The sequence below is a fragment of the Panthera pardus genome, unplaced genomic scaffold (assembly GCF_024362965.1).
Source record: "Panthera pardus isolate Hobbes unplaced genomic scaffold, ASM2436296v1 HiC_scaffold_13, whole genome shotgun sequence".
In the NCBI taxonomy this organism is placed as follows: Eukaryota; Metazoa; Chordata; class Mammalia; order Carnivora; family Felidae; genus Panthera; species Panthera pardus.
Genome location: NW_026526688.1, coordinates 104,464,180 through 104,483,639, shown reverse-complemented (window position 1 = coordinate 104,483,639; position 19,460 = coordinate 104,464,180). Strand labels below are relative to the sequence as shown.

The 19,460-nt window shown below is 36.0% G+C and overlaps 2 protein-coding genes across 4 annotated transcripts in view; one reads left to right on the top strand and one right to left on the bottom strand.

Annotated features, from left to right (window-relative positions):
* USP53 (ubiquitin specific peptidase 53) overlaps positions 1–15,247 on the top strand; it is a 64,545-nt gene extending 49,298 nt beyond the window's left edge. For both annotated transcript variants that reach the window (XM_019418542.2, XM_019418539.2), the window contains 3 exons: positions 1,477–1,553; positions 9,654–9,750; positions 11,726–15,247. In XM_019418542.2, coding sequence (XP_019274087.2) covers positions 1,477–1,553; positions 9,654–9,750; positions 11,726–12,713 — 1,162 coding nt within the window. In that variant the 3' untranslated portion in view covers positions 12,714–15,247. The remainder of the gene's footprint in view (positions 1–1,476; positions 1,554–9,653; positions 9,751–11,725) is intronic.
* An 859-nt stretch (positions 15,248–16,106) lies between these two features.
* CUNH4orf3 (chromosome unknown C4orf3 homolog) lies at positions 16,107–19,190 on the bottom strand. 2 transcript variants are annotated; one of them, XM_019418634.2, is made up of 2 exons: positions 18,982–19,190; positions 16,107–17,494 (listed from the first exon to the last, which is right to left on the bottom strand). In XM_019418634.2, coding segments are annotated over exons 1-2 (207 nt in total). In that variant the 5' UTR covers positions 19,188–19,190; the 3' UTR covers positions 16,107–17,493. The 2 variants fall into 2 exon arrangements, with proteins under 2 accessions (XP_019274179.1, XP_019274189.1); XM_019418644.2 differs by having other exon boundaries at positions 16,107–17,474.
* Positions 19,191–19,460: the final 270 nt, after the last annotated feature.

Here is a 19,460-nt window from a genome sequence, read left to right as displayed (position 1 = left end):
CCCATAGTTATATGAAGTGATTTTCAAAGTCTGAGGTCAATAAAGTGTAATGGAAAGAGCTTGACTTTAGAATGAAGAAACCTGGGATATCACAAGTTATTTGATATTTCAGGTTTCTGTTTTTAATAGTTACCTCCTGATTCTGAAAATAACTTTATTTTTAGGAAATTTTAGAAGTGCAGAAATACATTATCATTGTTGCCACTGATAAGAATTAATATATACTACAGGTTTTTTCTTTTTTTTTTTTAATTTTTTAATGTTTTTATTTATTTTTGAGACAGAGAGAGACAGAGCATGAACAGGGGAGGGGCAGAGAGAGAGGGAGGCACAGAAGCCGAAGTAGACTCCAAGCTCTGAGCTGTCAGCACAGAGCCTGACGCGGGGCTCGAACTCATGGACTGTGAGATCATGACCTGAGCTGAGGTGGGATGCTTAACCGACTGAACCACCCAGGTGCCTCTATACTACAGATTTTCAAGTGTAGATTTAAATTGGTTGCATCTCTGTCATCAAGCTAATTATTTAATTCTTCAATCTATTTAATGTTCATTATCCCATTTCTTTTTTTTTTTTATTTATTTTTTTTATTATTATTATTTTTTTTAATATATGAAATTTACTGTCAAATTGGTTTCCATACAACACCCAGTGCTCATCCCAAAAGGTGCCCTCCTCAATATCCATCACCCACCCTGCCCTCCCTCCCACCCCCCATCAACCCTCAGTTTGTTCTCAGTTTTTTAACAGTCTCTAATGCATCATTATCCCATTTCTAACATCTATAACTCAGAAGTAGGGATATTTTCTACTTTCATAGCCAACTCCATGGAAGAGATATTTTTCCTTTAGCAAGTATAAAAGAATACAGCCAAATAACTAAGTTTGTGTTCAATTAATTCTGAATACATTTTTATGTTTCTGTTAGAAGCACATTTGCCCTTTCCTGTGTAACCTCTAAAACACATCCACAGCTTAAATGGTGGATTTCTTACATCAGTCTAGCCACAATTTCTGCTTTTAATCCAAGTAAAACATCTTAATTTGTTATTAGCTGGTGTTTTACCACATTTATTATTAAAAAGCCAGATTCACAAAAATCAACTGCTTGTATTATATTAAATAATCATTGCCATAAAGACTTAGGATGGCAGGGCAATTTCATAACACTTCTTGGAAAGGGGTAGCCTAGGGTAGTAGAAAGGTCAGGACTTTGTAACCAGGTAGTCTTGGATTTTAAGTATTGGGCAAATTAATTTGACTTTGACAGCCTTAATCTTCTGTTGTAAAATGAGGATGATAGCTACTTTTAAGTGTTGCTGTGAGATGTAAATTAAATAATGTACATTAATCCCCTAGAACAGCACATGGCATATAATAATTCTTTAACAAGTATTATTTCCTTTTTCTTAGATTCTAACTGAAATAATCCACGATAGCTGATACACTTGGTGTGTGTTTTGTTCTGTTTTCTAGTGACCAGGTTAAAACAAGCAACCTAAATATAGAATATATCAACTGTTCCTCCCAACAGAGCAAAAACTACTTGGAAGGTAAAATTTTATTTAAATATATTGTAATAGTGGCTGTAAAGAATAAGTTGTGGTAATAAGAGTAAAGAAGCTAGGAACAGTGCTATTACTGGTAAGGTTATGAGTAATGAGCAAGTTGGGAGAATTCATGCTTGAAGGCTTTTAAAGGATGGGGATAGCTAGTTCAGGGACTGGGCCAAGAGGGGAATGTGTCAGTCAGGATAGGCTAAGCTCTAGGCTACACAGTGGTAACAACTTCAAGATCTCAGTGTGCCAGCACCCATTTGTGTTTTGCTCATGATACATGACCAGTGGAGGTCAGTATGGAGTCCTTCCTAGAAGTCACTCAGGGTCCCAGGTTAATGAGACTACATCTCCACAGATGCTTCTCTGATCCTTGCAGTATTGTGGGGAGAGGAGATTGAAGGAGGACACAAGAATCACGCCTGAGCTCTTAAAACTTCAACCCAGAAATGATGAATGTACTTTCACTCACATCTTGGCCAAGGCATGTCTTACAGCCAAGCCTAATTTCAAAGAGGGTGGAAAAAAGCAGTCTTACTAGTGCCTGGAAGGTGAACTGAAATATGCGTGAACAGTCCTGATGTCTACCACAGGAATTAAGGACAGGATAGAAAAATGGATAAACACCCTGTTAGAAAAGTTCAGTTTGGAAACAGTAATTATATTCATGGTGTGGGGCATTATTATAGGTGATCTGTTACTCATACATAGCCCAGAAACAAAATTAGATGTTATGAATGTGTGTAGAATTCAGGTTGCTATTGAAAGGATATAGCTGAAGGATCTGGGGGAGAAGGATCAAGGAAAATGATAAGCAAGGGGATTATTGAGGTTGCAATCAAAGACCATATTTTCAAATGTTAGAATTCAGAGGATTAGAAAAGGTAATTTTTCACAATAAAAAATAGCCATGAAGAACAAATTTTTAGTTTGTTTTTTAATCTTTATCATTCTTAAGGCTTTTGTGGAGATTATTTTAAGGTTACAGACATTGAATATGATGAAATGTTAAATTATGTTGTTTTTATCAAATGGTATAATATCAGAAGGAAACACTTATATTAAGGAAATAACCTTCCTTTCCTATATAAAATGTCTCGCCTGTTTAAAAATCTGATAAAAGTCTGGTAACCAAGTATTACAGGAAGCAGTAAAGGGTTGGCCAGAAATCAACAGCAGAAGTCGGTGAAATTGAACAATAAGTGCAAGTTCAGTACTTTTTACAAAATTATGCTTGCTTCCTGATAGTAATAAAAACACAAGGTCATAGAGATTGTGATGGTCAAGAATGTATTGCTGTAAGAGCTTTGTAGTGGGTTTCCCCATTTAATATCAGAGTATGTATATAACCTACTTGAGAATATTTTTTTATTGTGGTAAAATACACATTACAGGTTTGCCATTCTAACCATTTTGAAGTGGCAGTTGAGTGGTAGTGAGAACGTTCACACTGCTGTGCAGCCATCACCATCATCCATCTCCAGAACTCTTTCAACTTCTCAAACTTAAATTCTTGTACTCAGTAAAAAGCTCTCCATTTCCCCCTCCCTCCCAGCCCCCAGCAACCACCATTCTACTTTCTATCTCTATGAATTTGACTACTCTGGGTACCCCAGATAAGTGGAACCATACAGTATTTGTGTGTGTGTGTGTGTGTGTGTGTGTGTGTGTGTGTGTGTGTGTGACTGGCTTATTTCACTTAACATAATGTCTTTGAAGTTCATCCATGTTGTGGCACGTGTCAAAATTTTATTCCTTTTTAAAGGCTGAATAATAATACATTGTATAACACAACACATTTTGTTTATCCATTCATCTATTGATGGACATTTGGGTTGTTTCTATCTTTTGGGTATAGTGAGTAATGCTCCTGTGAACATTGGTGTACAAATATCTGAGAATTCCTGCTCTCAGTTCTTTTGAGTATGTACCAAGAAGTGCAATTGCTGGATTCTTTGGTAATTATGTGTTGTTGTTGTGGTTTGTTTTCTTTTTTTGAGGAACCACCACACTGTTTTCAACAGCAGCTGCACCATTTTACATTCCCACCAGCCATGCACAAGGGTCCCAACTTCTCTATATTTCACCAACATTTGTTGTTTTCTGGGGTTTTGTTTTGTTTTGATGATTACCATCACTAATGGGTATGAAGTAGGTTTCTTATTGTGGTTTTATGTAACCCACTTATTTAACTCATGAATTGTATTATGTTAAAATTATTTCTTATTTAACAAACTTCAGAGTCTACCAGAGTTCTCTCACCTGGTCTTTGCCTTGAGGATCTTTGTTAATGCCCCTGCCCATGGTGTCTCTATGGATTCCCCTTCCCTACTCTTTGAGAACATGTTAAAATAGTATAGGAGTTTTTTCCCCAAGCTAAACACATTCCCTGTGTGGATTTTTGTTTTAAGTAAGGCACAGTTTAATTTAATTCTTTGTGATTTGGTATGATTTCCTTGGCTTTGTCCTATTTCTTTATAAAATGGGGGCACACTTACAGTATCGACCTAAAGAATCGCTTTCTGTTATATGCTATAAGACTTAGAAAGTTAAGGAGCTTTAGAAAATTTTTACTTATTTATGATATTTAAGTCAGTTTTTAATATTAGCCTGTACAAGTTTATTTGATGTTAGAGAACCAAGAATCTACAGTAGTGCCATGCCATCGTAATTATTTCATTGATGTTTTTTCATTGACAAAGATACATAGATTTCTCTGCCTATGTCATGGTTTTTGCTGCCTAAAGCTATTATCCAGATACACTGTTGGAATTTCACAGTGCCATTTAGATTATTTTAGCTCCTCTTTTAAAATGGGTCACTAATCAGGAGAATTTCAAATGCCTTAAATTACATTCAAGACAGAAGAAATTATATGTTCACATGGTCAGGAGAAAGTATCACATTGGAAGAATACAGGTAGTTTAGTGTATGCAAGGCTGAGTGCATGTGTGGAAGTTGTCAGATGACAGATAGAGGGTAGATAGAAGCCAAATCATGATGAAACTTTTATGCTATTTTTAAATTCTACAGTAAGTGGAAAGGCAGCAGAGGACAAGAAGAGTAATACACTCCAGTCTGCATTTTAGAAAACCTCTGGTGGCAATGTAGAGGGTGAGTTCGGAGCAGTGGGAGAAAAATTAGATGACTACTTTAATAGCCTGGAGTGAAAGGGTGAGGGCATAAACTAAGACAGTACCAGTGTCAGAAGAGAAGATTTGAGTTTGTAAGAATTTATAGACAATGGAGTCAGCTTTTATGACAGATATACAAAAGGGAGGAAAAGGAGGAAGCTGTATTTGGGACTTACATAAATAGTTACACCACTTACCAAATCAAAGAATATAGAAAGAAGAAACAACTTTCAGGGGATGAAAGGAGATGCCCAAAGTATTTTGGGATTGTTTTGTTTATCATCTGGGTTAAATAGATGTATTAGCCAGTTAGGGACATATGTCTACAATTTAGGAGAGATTATGTACTGGGTAACCAGCCACATATATGGGAGTTGACATCACTCAGGAAAACTGGAGATTTCAGAGCAAAAAGTAGAGGAAAAAAGTTGGGGTTTGCTAAGAGAGATGAACTAAGGATAGAGAGAAGGAGCAACTTTGGGAAAGTATGGGGAAGAGCTAAAGGTATGAGAAAATACAGGACATAAGATTATCACAGGGAAACCAGGAAAATGGGGAGCTTCAAGAAGACAAGTGGTCACAAATTAAGCAGAATAAGGATTAAAAAGCACAGGTTTGATTTAGCGGTAAGTCATTAGTGAAAGAGTAAAAAGCAGTGTTAGAAGGACATTCGAAATAGAAGCAAGCTGAGGTAGGACTGAAGTATTATTGAGAAGTAAAGGGCCATGATGTTTCTAACTTAAAATGGCTCAGGGGCGCCTGGGTGGCTCAGTTGGTTAAGCATCTGATTTTGGCTCAGGTCATGATCTCGCGGTTTGTGAGTTCAAGCCCCACGTTGGGCTCTGTGCTGACAGCTCAGAGCCTAGAGCCTGCTTCAGATTCTGTGTCTCCCTCTCTCTCTGCCCTTACCCCACTTGTGCTCTATCTCTATCAAAAATAAATAAATGTAAAAAAAAAATTGCTCAGAAAAAAATGGAGCAAAATGTTAATAATAGGTGAATCTGGGTAAAGATATACAAGTATTCTTTGCACTAGTTTTAATCTTTCAATTTTTCTGGACTTTTTGACATTTTCAAATAAAACGTCTTAAGAAATTATAGTAGAATAATAAGTTAATAAAAGAGAAGTAAAGAAATGGATTTAGCACATGTCTCTCCAGACCTTTGCTGTGAATAGCGAAGAAGCAGTACCTAGAGGAGAAAGATGAAACCAAGAGCTTAGTTTTGCATTTAGGTTATGGACGGTAAGGAACTAATGATGTACAGAGGAAGAAAAAGGTGTGAAGATAAGAATAGAACAGAACAGTAATCGGTGGAATAAGATCTCTGGAGGCAGAGTGGAAAAAGAAACAAAGAAGGTAAAGAAACAGGCCAGTTAAAGTTTTGTGATTTTTCCAAAGTATTCAAATTTTATTTACAAAATTTTTGTTTTATTGTAAATCAGATCATTGATTGGATTATTGCTCTTGAATGTGTTTAGGCTTTGTAATAGTAGTGCTCATGTTATATTTTGAAATCTCCCCATACAACAAGAGTGAAGATTACATTGTCTAGACCAGCAGTTTGGTTTTATTGCTACCTAAGCCTGTTTTAAACCAGGGTCATCTTTTCAGATGAAGTATATATTTTGATTTCTTGACTATTGGGCTTTTAAAAAATACAGTATCAAAATTAGCATTATTAGTTCAAACCTTGGTGTTGTCTTCTGTGCCAAGTATAAAAATTGAACTATTTTGGTTTGCAAAGGACCTGGAGCCAAAATTCCCAGTAAAGACACATGGATGTCTATGTCAGCAGAAGAGAAAAATAACACATCTATTTTTAAGTTAGTTGGAATTCTGAAGTCAAACCACTTGGTTGAATGCCTGCCATAGTGACATGAAAATTTCAAACATATTTATAAGACCTCTGCTGCCTCCTGCTGTCTGTTGTACATACTTTAATAATAGTAAAGAGTTCTTTAAGAATTAAGTATTTTTTCTGGTGTTTGTGAATAATAAACTTGAAATTAGGGTAAGAAGTAAACATTCTGAAGTTAAAATCAAAGTGAGTAGAAAATTGTAATGTAACTTCAACTTTCTAATTTTTCAAGTCCAAAAAATTATCAGTTCTTTTTGACATTACCTTTTTTTTTTTTTTTAAATAATCATAAAGTAGCTGCTGAAGAGAGAGGCTGTTTTTGAGCCTCAGCAATCTGTCAGGCTTACAAGCAACTAACACTCCCTGGGATCAATGATACTGCCTTTTATTTTTAAGATTTTATTAGTGTGGCACTTGTTAAAGTTGAAATAGGTCAAGAGGAAAGGTAAGAAGAATTTGACTCAGTTTATACTTACCTAGTTCTGGTTCTGTGAGTTCGGAACGTTGTGGACAGGGTGGTGGTAATTTAAGAGAAGAAAAACAGTATGTTTTGCATGTAATTGTTTATTCATTTTCTAGACTTTCATTGAATGTATTTTATATGTTAGATATTATACTAAGGGAAACAATAACAAAAAGGGAATGTATCGTGTAATAATGAAGAGCTTACTGCAGTCTAGAGGACGTAGGAGTGTTAAGTCTTAAACAAATGAATGCCAGACTTGTAGTTCCTCTCATTCTACTATCTTAGGTTTTATTAGAAGCTAACATTTACTGTGTGAGCAATATTGCATATGGGGTATTAAATTCTCATATATATTACACAACTCTTTCTTAGAAATTGAAGATTTAATTTGCAAAGCCTGATGGTAATCAAATACAGATTTTTTTCCATAGGATAATAGTTAGATGTTTTGATCAACTATAGATTCCAGCTGAACTTTGAGTGACACCCAGAAGATCAACTTAGGGATAAAAAGCCATCTAAGATAAAGTTCTTTGTTATTGTTTAAAAAATAAAGTTGTTGCTTTAATAACTTTTGTTTTCTCTGAAATCTTTTTTTTTTTTAATGTTTGTTTATTTTTGAGACAGAGAGAGCAGGAACAGGGGAGGGGCAGAGAGATAGGGAGACACAGAATCTGAAGCAGGCCCCAGGCTCCTAGCTGTCAGCAGAGCCTGATGCAGGGCTCGAACTCACAAACCGTGAGGTCATGACCTGAAGGCAGATGCTTAACTGGCTGAGCCATCCAGGCGCCCCTTCTCTGTAATCTTCAATTCATAGGTTTGGAGTACAATTAAAAGCATGAGAATGAAAGAAAACATAAATAAATGTGATAACAATGCCATCTAAAAACAAGGGAGGATACAGGAAAAACTTAAGTAGAATTGTATAGAAGTATAGACAATCAATTGAAAATTCAAGCTAATGCCATATATTCTGATATCTTCTGTAGGCATCAGCACATTAAAGTGGATCATGTTATTTGATGTTCAAACTAGTGGCCTAGTTTCATCACAGGAGATTCTGTATGATGATCTCAGATTTTAGTAGCATATGTAAAAGAGAGCTTGCAGGTAGGGGAAAGGGCACTGACTTTGGAGTTAACCCTGGATTTGTTTGAATGCTGTCACCAGTTACATAGCATCAGTTGGGTCACCTAACTTCCTTGGGGTATAAAAAGGGAAATTTTGGGCACCTGGGTGGCTCAGTTGGTTGAGCCTCCGACTTCAGCCCAGATCATGATCTCACAGCTGGTAGGTTTGAGCCCTGCATCAGGCTCTATGTTGACAGCTCAGGGCCTGGAGCCTGCTTCAGATTCTGTGTCTCCTTCTCTGCCCCTCCCGCACTCATGCTCTGTCTGTCTCTCTCAAATAAACTTTAAAAAATAAAAATTTGAAAAGAAAAAAAAGGGGAGGGAATCATTTCACAGAACAGTTGTGACTGAGATTTTAAAAGACAACTATTTTCAATCAATTGTAGCAGTAGTTTTCAAACGTTTTGATCTCAGGATATTTTTATACTATTAAAAAATATTAAGGACCTCAAAGAGCTTTGGTTTTTATGGGCAATATATATTAATAATTACTGTATTAGGCTTTAAAATGGAAAAATTTAAGTATTTAAAGAATGATTTACTTTACTCATGCATGATGTTTTTTACTAACCTCATTTGGAAAATATTGATTTGCTAAATTTGCAAGTCTTCCAAATGTTGACACATTTCTTTATATAATTTAAAAAAGCACATTTGTTAATATTGCCACAGATGTTAGCAGAAAGTCTTTATAATTATCGGGAAGCTACAAAACTCATGATGGTGGATTCCCGTTTTCCAAAATTCTAATTTTCATCCAAAAGCTTGAATTCTATCATTGACAATAAATAATGCTAGTTGTTTTCTTGGGAATGATAGGTTCATGTCTTTAATTTTTAAGAAAATTTCTGCCAGGTACCCAACTCTGAGTAACCAGTGTTTGTTGTCTTTCAAGTAAAAATGGGGTTCACTTGTAAAGATTAAATGAAATAATTATTATCAACCTCTTAACAACTTAGCAGTCAGTAAATGGTAGCTAGTTAGTGATGATGACATAACATCTTACATGTTATCATAATACCTTCCCACATATTTAATTCAGTTCATGTTCCTAATGTTCATGTGAGGAAGGTAAAAGAGGTGTCATTATCTCATATAAATGAGGAAACAGATTGTAAGGGATTGAGAGGTTTGTTTAAAGTTACTAGCCCATAACTAGCAAATCTAAACTTCAACCCAAGCCATCTGTCTTCAGATGCACAATTTCCCTACCACTTTGTCAGCAAAGAATATGTCTTACGTAACTGGGGAAACAACATAGCTCCATGCAGTGTAGCCCCAATAACATTGCTAACATTTCCAAGTGGTAGTAGAAGTAGCCATTTATTTTGTATAAAGCATTCAGAAAAGAGGTATTATTTGAGCTGGGCCTTGAAGAATTAATTTCTGTTAGTTGTAAGAGAATTACCTATTTATAGGAAACCTTACGTAAATTATGGAGAAGTATAAGTGGAGTAAATTATAAAAGATCACTTAAATAATTTAATTTTTCTCTCTCCCCACCTCAGGCTTCAGAAAAGAACTCAAGAATTTGGAAGTAGGCTGTAAATCTCCTGAGTTCCACCCAGAGTCACATCTACAAATAAAAAATCCTTTGATAAAGAGGTAATCAAAAATATTTGGAAAAACTAAAATTTTCTGTACTAAATGCATGTATTATAGGAACTCTTTATCAGATAGGCTGTAAATTCATATTACTGCTCTGAAAACAATGGGTCTACAATTTTATTGATGCCTGTCTGTTCATTAAAAGTGATCATTAAAAGGACCTGAGAATAGAGAGCCTGGCCTACAAAGTACCTGGTACAATACATGATTGTTGTCATCCTCACAGCACTTTTAGGAGGTAGATGGTATTATACCAAAGAGAAAATTAAGGGCTTTTATTAAGTAATTTGCCTGAAGCAATGGAGCTGAAATTTGAATATAGCTCTTATCCTACAGAGCCTCTTTTCATCAATTCCATGCAATTCACATGAGAAAAATAATTTTCATATAGCAAAATAAAATTTACAATGTAATATCATTTATCTTCACCATAGAAGTTAATTACCTAGGGGCAGCTGGGTGGTTCAGTGAGGTAAGCATCTGACTCTTGATTTCAGCTCAGGTCATGGTCTCACTGTTGGTGGGTTCAAGTCCCACGTCAGGTTCCATGCTGACACTGACAGTAGCACAGACATCCGGCTTAGGATTCTCTTCCTCCCTCTCTCTGCCCCTCTCCTGCTCACACGCTCTCAAAATAAATAAACTTAAAAAAATTGTTACCTATAAGGTTATCACTCTAACAGTGGTCTTTGAAGGGTTCCTGAGGAGTGCTGAGGAGTTTCTGAATTATTCAAACCCCCGTCAAGGCCTAACCTCAGGAGAACACAAAAATTGAAAGCTGAAATCTGTTTAGCCATATTATAGTTACCTGTCTGAAGGAAGACTGAGCTGCTAGATAGGGGCTGGTCAACATGAGGTCTAGAAAAGGGAGGCCAAGAGTTTGACAGTATTTGTCTAGTACTGACTCGGGGAGATGCTCTCTGGAATGTTGTGTCAGTTGTGTCTTACAGTTTTCTTGTAAAATTGGTAACTTGCCATTTAAATGATCTTTGAGTAGTGGCTGAGAACATGGCCTTTGGAAACAGATCTGGGTTCAATTCCTAGTTCTTCTGTTTATCATCCAGGTGATTTTGGCCACATGCAGGTAAAGGGGGATAGTAGTCTTTACTTGAATAATCTTTACCTGAATACTGTTGTAGATCAAAGAAAGTAACAGAAAAGCTCTAGTATAGTGGCCAGCATGTAGTTAGTGCTTACTAAATAGTAACTATTATTTTTACTTACAGATTGCTTTTGTTATCTGTGCAACTTAAAATCTTAAGGGCTGATTAATAATTGAAACAAATTAGAGTCGAATGTATAGCATTTTGTCATTAGCAAAAAAACATGGCTTTGTAGACAGGGTCTCTTGGAAATTGAGAGAGGGCTCAGACCATTTTTTCTCTTTTGTTCCTCTATTTGTTTTTGAAGCTCTTGGTATTATATAATATATAATAACAGAATAACAGATATACATATATATTAAAAATTCTAAAACTGGTTTCCAAAAAAAATCATTACCTAAAGGTACTCCTGATCAAATTATTTTTAATTAGTATGCCAGCCTTTTATAGCATTACATGTCAAAATTAAAGTTGTCTCTATTGGTATAAACTTTGTGATGTTGGTTGAGAAGTGTTTTAGGGAATTGAAGTGTTTGCTTATAACATTTCTTTTTAAGTCTGTGCTACATTTTATCACAAATAAATGCAATTTCCATGCTTGTAAGTTGAAATGAGTTTTTTTAAATTATGCTTCTAATTATTAGAAATCTGATTTTGGTAATGATAGGTGTTTCTGGCATTCATATATTTTAGCATAAATTTCGGACTAAGAGAGTGTAAAATGTTAATGGTTATAAGTATCTTCCCACTTCTGTTACAAAAATAACATAAAGTGTATATTGAGAAATTAAACTGCAGGACAAATGTTTGTTTCTCCCCCCGTTTTGCCTATTTATATATGGTGTTTTAGCTTTGTTTTTATGTTTCAGGTCACATATTATACATGAAACGAATGGAAAGTTGTTCCCTTCGTCAGGTCCACAGATACTGAAGGACACTGCAGCAAGAGAGCATATCCACCAGTCAAATGAACAGAAACTTGAAACATCAAGTGAATGCAAATTTTCTGAGTGGCTTAATACAGAAAATTCTGAGAGAACAGGTTTACTTCTTCACATTGATGATAATTCTGCTTCTGGAAAGATAATGAACAGTAACGAAATAGTGTTACCATCTTCTTTGTGGTCCTCACACATGAGACCTGTTGGGTTAAAGCCAGAAACTGCTCCCCTCATCGAGCAGCAAACTATGATGGAACAGTGTTCCTCTGAGAAGTCTCTATCCAGGGAACATATAATTCAGTCAGCCTGCAGATCTGATGGTCAGATGCCAAACCTTGTTAGCCATAATCCGCCTCCTTTGCCACCAAAGAAATATGCTATAACCAGTGTGCCACAGTCAGAGAAAAATGGTTCCACACATAATGTCAAACTTACAGAGACATTTAAAGCGAATTCTTTTAGTCTTCCAAAGCACAGTTTAAGTCCGGATCCAGAACCAGGTTCAGAAGTGGGTACATACATGAATGATGAAAGACTTCAGGAAACATTTCAAGTAAAAGAGCATGTTGGCAACACACCAAACTACCTGTCCGGCTCTTCAACTAAAGATTTTCAGGCAGACTTGGGTACAGTTGTTGATGCGTTTTGCCAACCAGAAATAGACTCTAGTTCTACTTGTCCAAATGAGACCATTTCATTAACTACCTATTTTTCAGTTGATAGCTGCATGACTGATACATACAGACTGAAATACCATCAGAGACCCAAGCTCTATGTTCCGGAGAGCAGTGGTTTTTGTAATGATAATTCGCTATCCCAGAGTGAAAGAGGGCTAGGACCGGTGTTACACAATAGTCTTGGTTCAAACTGCCCTTCTGAGCAAAGATATAAACCTAGTATACATTGTAGTAGATAAATGATGAAACCGGTAAGCTTATACTTCTCAGAGGCCATTAAAAATAATAGGAATTGACTGACCAAACCTGGTAACACATGAAATTAAAACCATGGCATTTTAAAAGTCATTAATCGCTTTAACTTTCTATATATATTTTTTATTTTGTGATCAACTTATTGGATATTTTAGAAATTCCCTTTGAATAGCCTTGGCGTGCCTGCAAAATAGAAAATTGGGGGGTATGCAAAAAGTCACTGCTGCAATTGAATAAAAATGTACTTTGTTCCTTGTGTGGCTAACAGACCCATAAGTATTAAACTAACCAATATTCACATATGTAGATTGATAAAACTATGCTAATGGAAAAATACCAGGTGATACATAGTTTGTGTAGTCAAAGCAGTATTTGCTTTACTAAGAAGCACTTTCTAATGGGTAAGGAACCAAGAGGGCTTCACCCATTTGTTTTTGACTTCTGTGATAGTCTATTACATGCAATCCCTTTAAGTGTCTTAAAAAATATCAACCCATGAAATTGATAGCATTTGAAAAAGAAAAAAAAAGCCTTAATGATAAAGCAATTTTTAAATTAAATTCTTAAGGTCAGAAGAGAAGAAACTTAATTTTGCTCCTAGAACTTTTATCTACAGAATGCCTAGTTAACATAAATTAGGCCTTTGTTGTATGTATTCATAAACTGATTTCAGCCATGTAAGCTAAAAATAAATGAAATTCTTAACTTTAGTATATTTATTTGTTAACACTTTTTCTAACTTTATATGAAATGTGAAAGGTTTTATTTTGGTTTGGTTTACATTGGGCTGCTAATAACCAGTGTTAGGAATTAAGTTAGGGCCCTCTTATTGGGAATCTCACTGTGACTGCCTAAATTTCCCCTGCTGTAACCTTACATCTTTATAGGTTGTCAACCCATTTTAGTGATCTTCAGATTCTTGAATCTGAAAATATTTTTGGGTTTCCAGATTCAATTGCTGCCTTTCATAGAGGGTTTAATTTTAATGAAATGTATTAATTTGAGCAGCTCTCCCATTTTTCTACTCTAAACGGATAGTCGTTTTACCCTAACTACTTTCATGGAGAGGCCTTTATTTTAAAAATAAAGATTTCCATTATCAGGATGACCTTATAAGTTACTTTAATTGCCTTATTTCATTAGTTGTCATTTTATTTTGTACTAAGTCGGTAAACTTATTGTGGTTTAGGAGTTTTTGTATTGTCCACTTAAGAAAATAAAGAATTACATAATTAAAATTTTTCTTACATTCATTAATAAACTTTATACATATAACTTAATTCTGTAAAGTGATGAATAAATTTAACATTTTGACCAGTTCCTTAAACTGTTAAAATATTGCAAAATGTAAATGATTTAAAATGAGTATTTCTAGATAAATATAAAATATTGCTTGTAAAAACATAACCGCACCCAGTTATCAAACCTAGAGAAGTTTTTAAATAGCTTAACTGTAAATGTAGGTGATTATTACTCTATATTCTCTTACTTTAGAAATACTTGAATATGAACTATGTTAAACTTTAACTTTTAAGAAAGCTTATTTTTAACATAACTTTTAGTATGGAGGGTTTGTAAATACTGTAAAGTTTTTTAAATTGTATTTGAAATGTCTGTATTTAATTACTGCTTTTATAACATTGTAAAATACTAGAAAATGGACTTCAAGTATTTTTAATATCTTTCAAAAACTTTGTGTAGCTTTTATTTTAAATGTATTATTTGAAACATAAACATATTTCTGATATTTAACAGCAGTCTCATAGATTTGTATTTTCAACTCAGATGAGTTACAACATCTAATTTTGGCTCTTTTTAAAGTACTGTTCAGTTGAAACCACCTGAATTGTCATAGTACTAACAAACTAGAACTGTTTTTGTTGATTCAACACTCCAAATACAGATTTGAATACATAATTACTAACTAATCATTCACATGTAAAATTTTTACTGCTAGGGTATCTAATTTTTATAGATGTTTTCTTCTGGTTATAAAATTATAACTTCTGAAATAATGCAACCAATAATTGTTATAATGTTCAAAATACGTATCTTCAGACTGTTCTATTTTTCTGTGAAATCAGTTTTTTTCTGGTTCAGCATTTTTTTTTTTAAAGATAAACCGATTTTTAAGTTAACATGGTTGGACTTTTCTGTGCATTTATGAACATGTTGTGCATTCATGAACATTCTGTGCATTTCCCCCATGTTGATTATTATTTTATGAGAAATGTAAGTCAACTTAAAGTTCAGGGTACTTGGAATATCACTAATCATAAAGTGTTATCACTGGAGGCTCCTAAGACTGTAACTGTAGTGAAGTCTAAAATTGGGCTCCTATTGGAGTTGGCAAACTTTCTGTAAAGACCCAGATAGTAAATAATTTGGTCTTTGTGGACCATAGGGTCTTTGTAACAAACTACTCAACTCTGCCACTGGTTAAAGAAGTAAAGCAGCCCTAAATGGTATGTAAATGAATGGCATGTTTGTGTTCCAATAAAACTTTATTGATATTGAAGCTTGGATTTCATATAATTCTCATATGAAATTTTTTTATTTTTTTCAACCATTTTAAAATGTAAAAATCATTCTTAGCTCACAGGCCTGAGTAGTGGCCTAGATTTGGCCCATTGGCCATTGTTTGATGACCCTTGTCCTGGAACATAATTTACATTAAGTAACCTCAATGACTCTAAATATCCTGTAGTCTCTGAATGTATTCCCATGCCATTTAGGGACTAGATAGCGTGGAGAAGAAGTTTCTATTGCAAATTTTCAGGTTAATGGACTCCTAATGACTTCCTCACAACTGCTAGTCAGCTAGTTCATTTCAAATGATTATTAAAATAATCATTTGGTTTATATGAAATTAAGGTTTTGAAATTTATAAAGGAATCTATCAGATTAAAATCACATTAATGTTATTCTTTGAATGTCTTTTTGTCTTAGCAAGTTTGCCAACTTTTCTTGGTGCCCCATTCATCCTTTAGCCTTACCCGTTTCCCCTTTTACCCACTTAGCCTTCAGGTGTGGGTACTGTAAGCAGTCACTGTACTAGACGTGGCACAGTTCAGTGGTAGGCATAATTTCTTATTCATCAGCTATAGAAAAGATTCAATCCTCACGCTGCCACCATTTTTGTATACCATTTAGAGTCATGTCACAACACTAGGACTTTACTGCCTTCCCTCTATCAGAATTTTCAGAGTATCTAATAGTTGTGGTACTGGGCTCAGATTTTAGGCTCAGAAAGGTAGTAAGGATCATAAATCTTTGTGTGTAACCTACCATTAAGCTACATGGTAACTGTTAATCCTCTCAAAATAATACTATCAAGTAATTTGTTTAAACAAATGCAAAATCCAAATCAGACCAAATTTAATTATGTAATAAACGTTTATTGGACAAAATTATTAGCAAGCAGCAGAAAAATCGTTCACACTCGGTATGCTCAATGAAATCCCAGTTCTATGTTTCTTTAGATGCTTCAACCTTTGCATAAAAGGTTCTCTCCATGCAGATGCAACAATATCCTGAAGGCATGATTATTAACCTCATAGTCAGCAACAGGCAATTAAAATCCCCCAAAACCAGTCCCAGATTTCACTCTTAACTGCCATCCTAAAAGGGAGAGGATGTAGAGTTTACCAGATCTATGCCTTGTTTCTAAGGGAAGGGAATATCCTCAAAATACTGAGGCAATACACATGTATCAGATGTCACCAATTTCAACAAGAGCCCATTTCTAACGTTACATAAAGGAGTATCTGTTAGATAATAGGAATGGCTTCTGAAGGGCTTTTAGTAGCTGTTTTCGGAGTGTGACTTTCTGATTAAATAAAATTCTGATCCTCCTAGAATGTACATTCTTGTTAACATTTAGATAAGTAAGAGAATGTAAGCTCCATGAAGGCAAGGATTTTTTTTTGTCTGTTTTGCTCACCGCTGTACCTGGCCCAGAGTTAAGTGCTCAAATATTTGTTGAAATGAGTAAATATGCTGACTTTGCGGACGTATTTAATGTACAAACATTTTTAAAAAACATGTTCAGGCCACAAGCATTCTTAATGCAACCACAACAACAAAAAATAGGTTGGAAACACAGTCTTATCTTAGGGAAGTTCAAAAGCCTAAAAGGGAATGAACGGCAGGAAGCATCCAGGTGAGAGGACATGCACTCTAGATTTCCAATGTTGGATATTACATACTTTCCCTGCACTTGTATCAAACTGGCAATCATAACAGAGGACCACTTAATCTAAAATTAAACTGGTACTTACAGCCAATATATCGTGGGCCTGCATTTTCTGTACAGCTCTTAACTCCTTTTTCTCAAAACCCTTCTTCCCTTGCTTTTCAGTAATTTATTTTTAAATACTTCACCTTAATATTTCATCATTTTTGCATCATATGAAACCCTAGCTAACCCTTAAGATGTTATAGGCTAGACAGTACTGTATTTCTTAATGGATACAATAAACCCTTACATATAAATATTTCAATATTCAGCCCCTGTAAAGCCATCAGATGTTTAAAAAGTTTTTAAACATCAATCAGAGTCTAGTTTAAGAACTTAGCTATATGAATGGGTGAGATCATCACCCATTTTATGTAGTCCCCAAAATGAAGAGTATGTAAAATGAAAGAAAAGTCGCTTAGAGTTTGAAGTTCTGTTGCACAATCCTTTCTTCTCCAAGAGGTTTGTAGTCGTTTTCAGAATTCACTCCAGGAACCAACTTCTTAATCTAGACATAGGCAAACCATTCTGTAAAAACCAAATACTTGTCAACAATGTCTCCTTCCCATTTTAATACTTACCCTAATATTTGAAAATCTGTCAACAATGTCTCCTTCCCATTTTAATACTTACCCTAATATTTGAAAATCTAGGTTGTCTCAGTCACTTGCACATTCCTAAATGATTTACGTATTGATGAGACAGAGAAAAAAAAAAAAAAAAAAAGGCCTGGACTATTTCTCCTAAGGCTTCCATTTTCTACCCAGGAATGAAAACTTAAAAAAAAAAAAAAAAAAAAAAATCACTATATTTGAGGTATCAGTCTCTACCCAAAACAGGAGGGGAAGTAGAGGAGAGTGGAAACTCTATAAATGGCTTGGAAGAGGATTTTATAGAAATACCCATCTCTTCCATTCACCCCACTCAAACCTCTGCCTTCTAATTTACCACACTATCCAGCAACTCAGCAGCGATAGGGCCTTAAATACAATGACCTTATGCCCAAATCTTTGCCACAATTTGGGGGTGGGGAAAGAAGATAAAATTGCCTATCAAGGCTTGCAAATTCATAAGCATGACTGAGAGAGGTTAACTCCTGGTGAGAAAACAACCCCAAACTCCAAGAAAGCTCCTCAATGTCTAAATGAGCTGCACTGCTTTTCTTCCACAGGCTCTATCTTCAGGTCACTGCTTCTCTCCTGAACTTTTCCCTCATCAACTCAATCCTGTGTCCTTTTCTTGTTCTGCTCCCCTACTCCTTCTCTACATTTCCTTTCCTTCTCCCCTTCCAAAATTGTCTTTTCAGACTGAGTGGCAAGGAAAATGCAGAGCAAGGATTTTGCAAGTGGAACCTACAGAATTTGGTGTTTGGGGCTGTGTGGGTGTGTATAAAAGAGAGAGGAGAGTCAAAGAGCCTTAGGGTTCTGGGAGGAGTACTGAGTGAAAAAAGTTACTTACTGAAATGGCGGCACAAAAGTGCATTTTTTTGTAATAAGTTATTAAGAGTTCAGGTTTGGACCTGTTTGAGATACCTACGTGGCCTACTCATGGCCCAACCGTAGTATAGGAACAGTAGCTTCAGTCGAGCACTTACTGCTGCCAGGGAAAATGCAAATCGCTTTTAGATAAATTACTATCTCATTTAATCTTCATTCCACACCTATGGTTCCAAATGGTAAATGGAAAAATAAAGCTCAGAGAAGCGAAATAAATTCTCTGATTTCTTTGTGGTGGTGCAGGCACTCAAACCCAGCTGGTTTCATTCCATAACATGAGAAAAAAAATCATGGAGCCAAGTTTCTACCTGTTTGAAGACCCTCACTGAGGTGCCAAGGAAGAACATTTTCATTCCAGCCTTATCCCAATCTCCCCACCCACCCACCGACCCTGCCACTCACCAGCTACGTTATTACTTTGGACATACCATACTCTCTGGAATTCAGTTACCTTGCCTACCCCCAAAAGGAGTAGTGGTAAGCTCCCTACCAGTTCAACGTTGTATTCAGAGTACTCACCAGGGTAAAAGATACACGAAGATAAACAACACCAGGTCAAAGAGGATGAAGAGCCAGAGATCCAACCAGTAGGAATGTTTTGGAAACCGTTCTGCCCTCGATTGAGACCGCATTTCATGATTCTGCTGCTGCCTCCCAGCTTCACCCAAGGCTAGCCGCTCCCGGGGACCGTCTCGACCATCTTCAGGCGCCGCGCCCGCCTGCATCTCGCACCCGTCACCCGGCCGCAGTCAGAAGAGCTGGAAAACACTCACGTACCGTACTTCCGCGTTCACCTGGCCTTAAACTGGCCGCAGTCTGGCTGCCTACGCATGCGCGCTCCCCGCCCCCGGAAAAGGGCCCCCGAGCACCCTCCTCTTCTAGCGCGCAGGCGCCGCCCGGCGGTCCGCTGTCTCCGTGACTGCTAGCAGGCAGCTCGGCCTCCACCCGGAAGCGGAGTAAGAGGGCCCGCCCGCTCCGCCCTGCTGCGCCCTCGGGGA

Bases quoted from the DNA above. Each gene is read 5' to 3' on its own strand.
- CUNH4orf3 (XM_019418634.2), bottom strand. From the start codon at position 19,187: ATGCAGGCGGGCGCGGCGCCTGAAGATGGTCGAGACGGTCCCCGGGAG.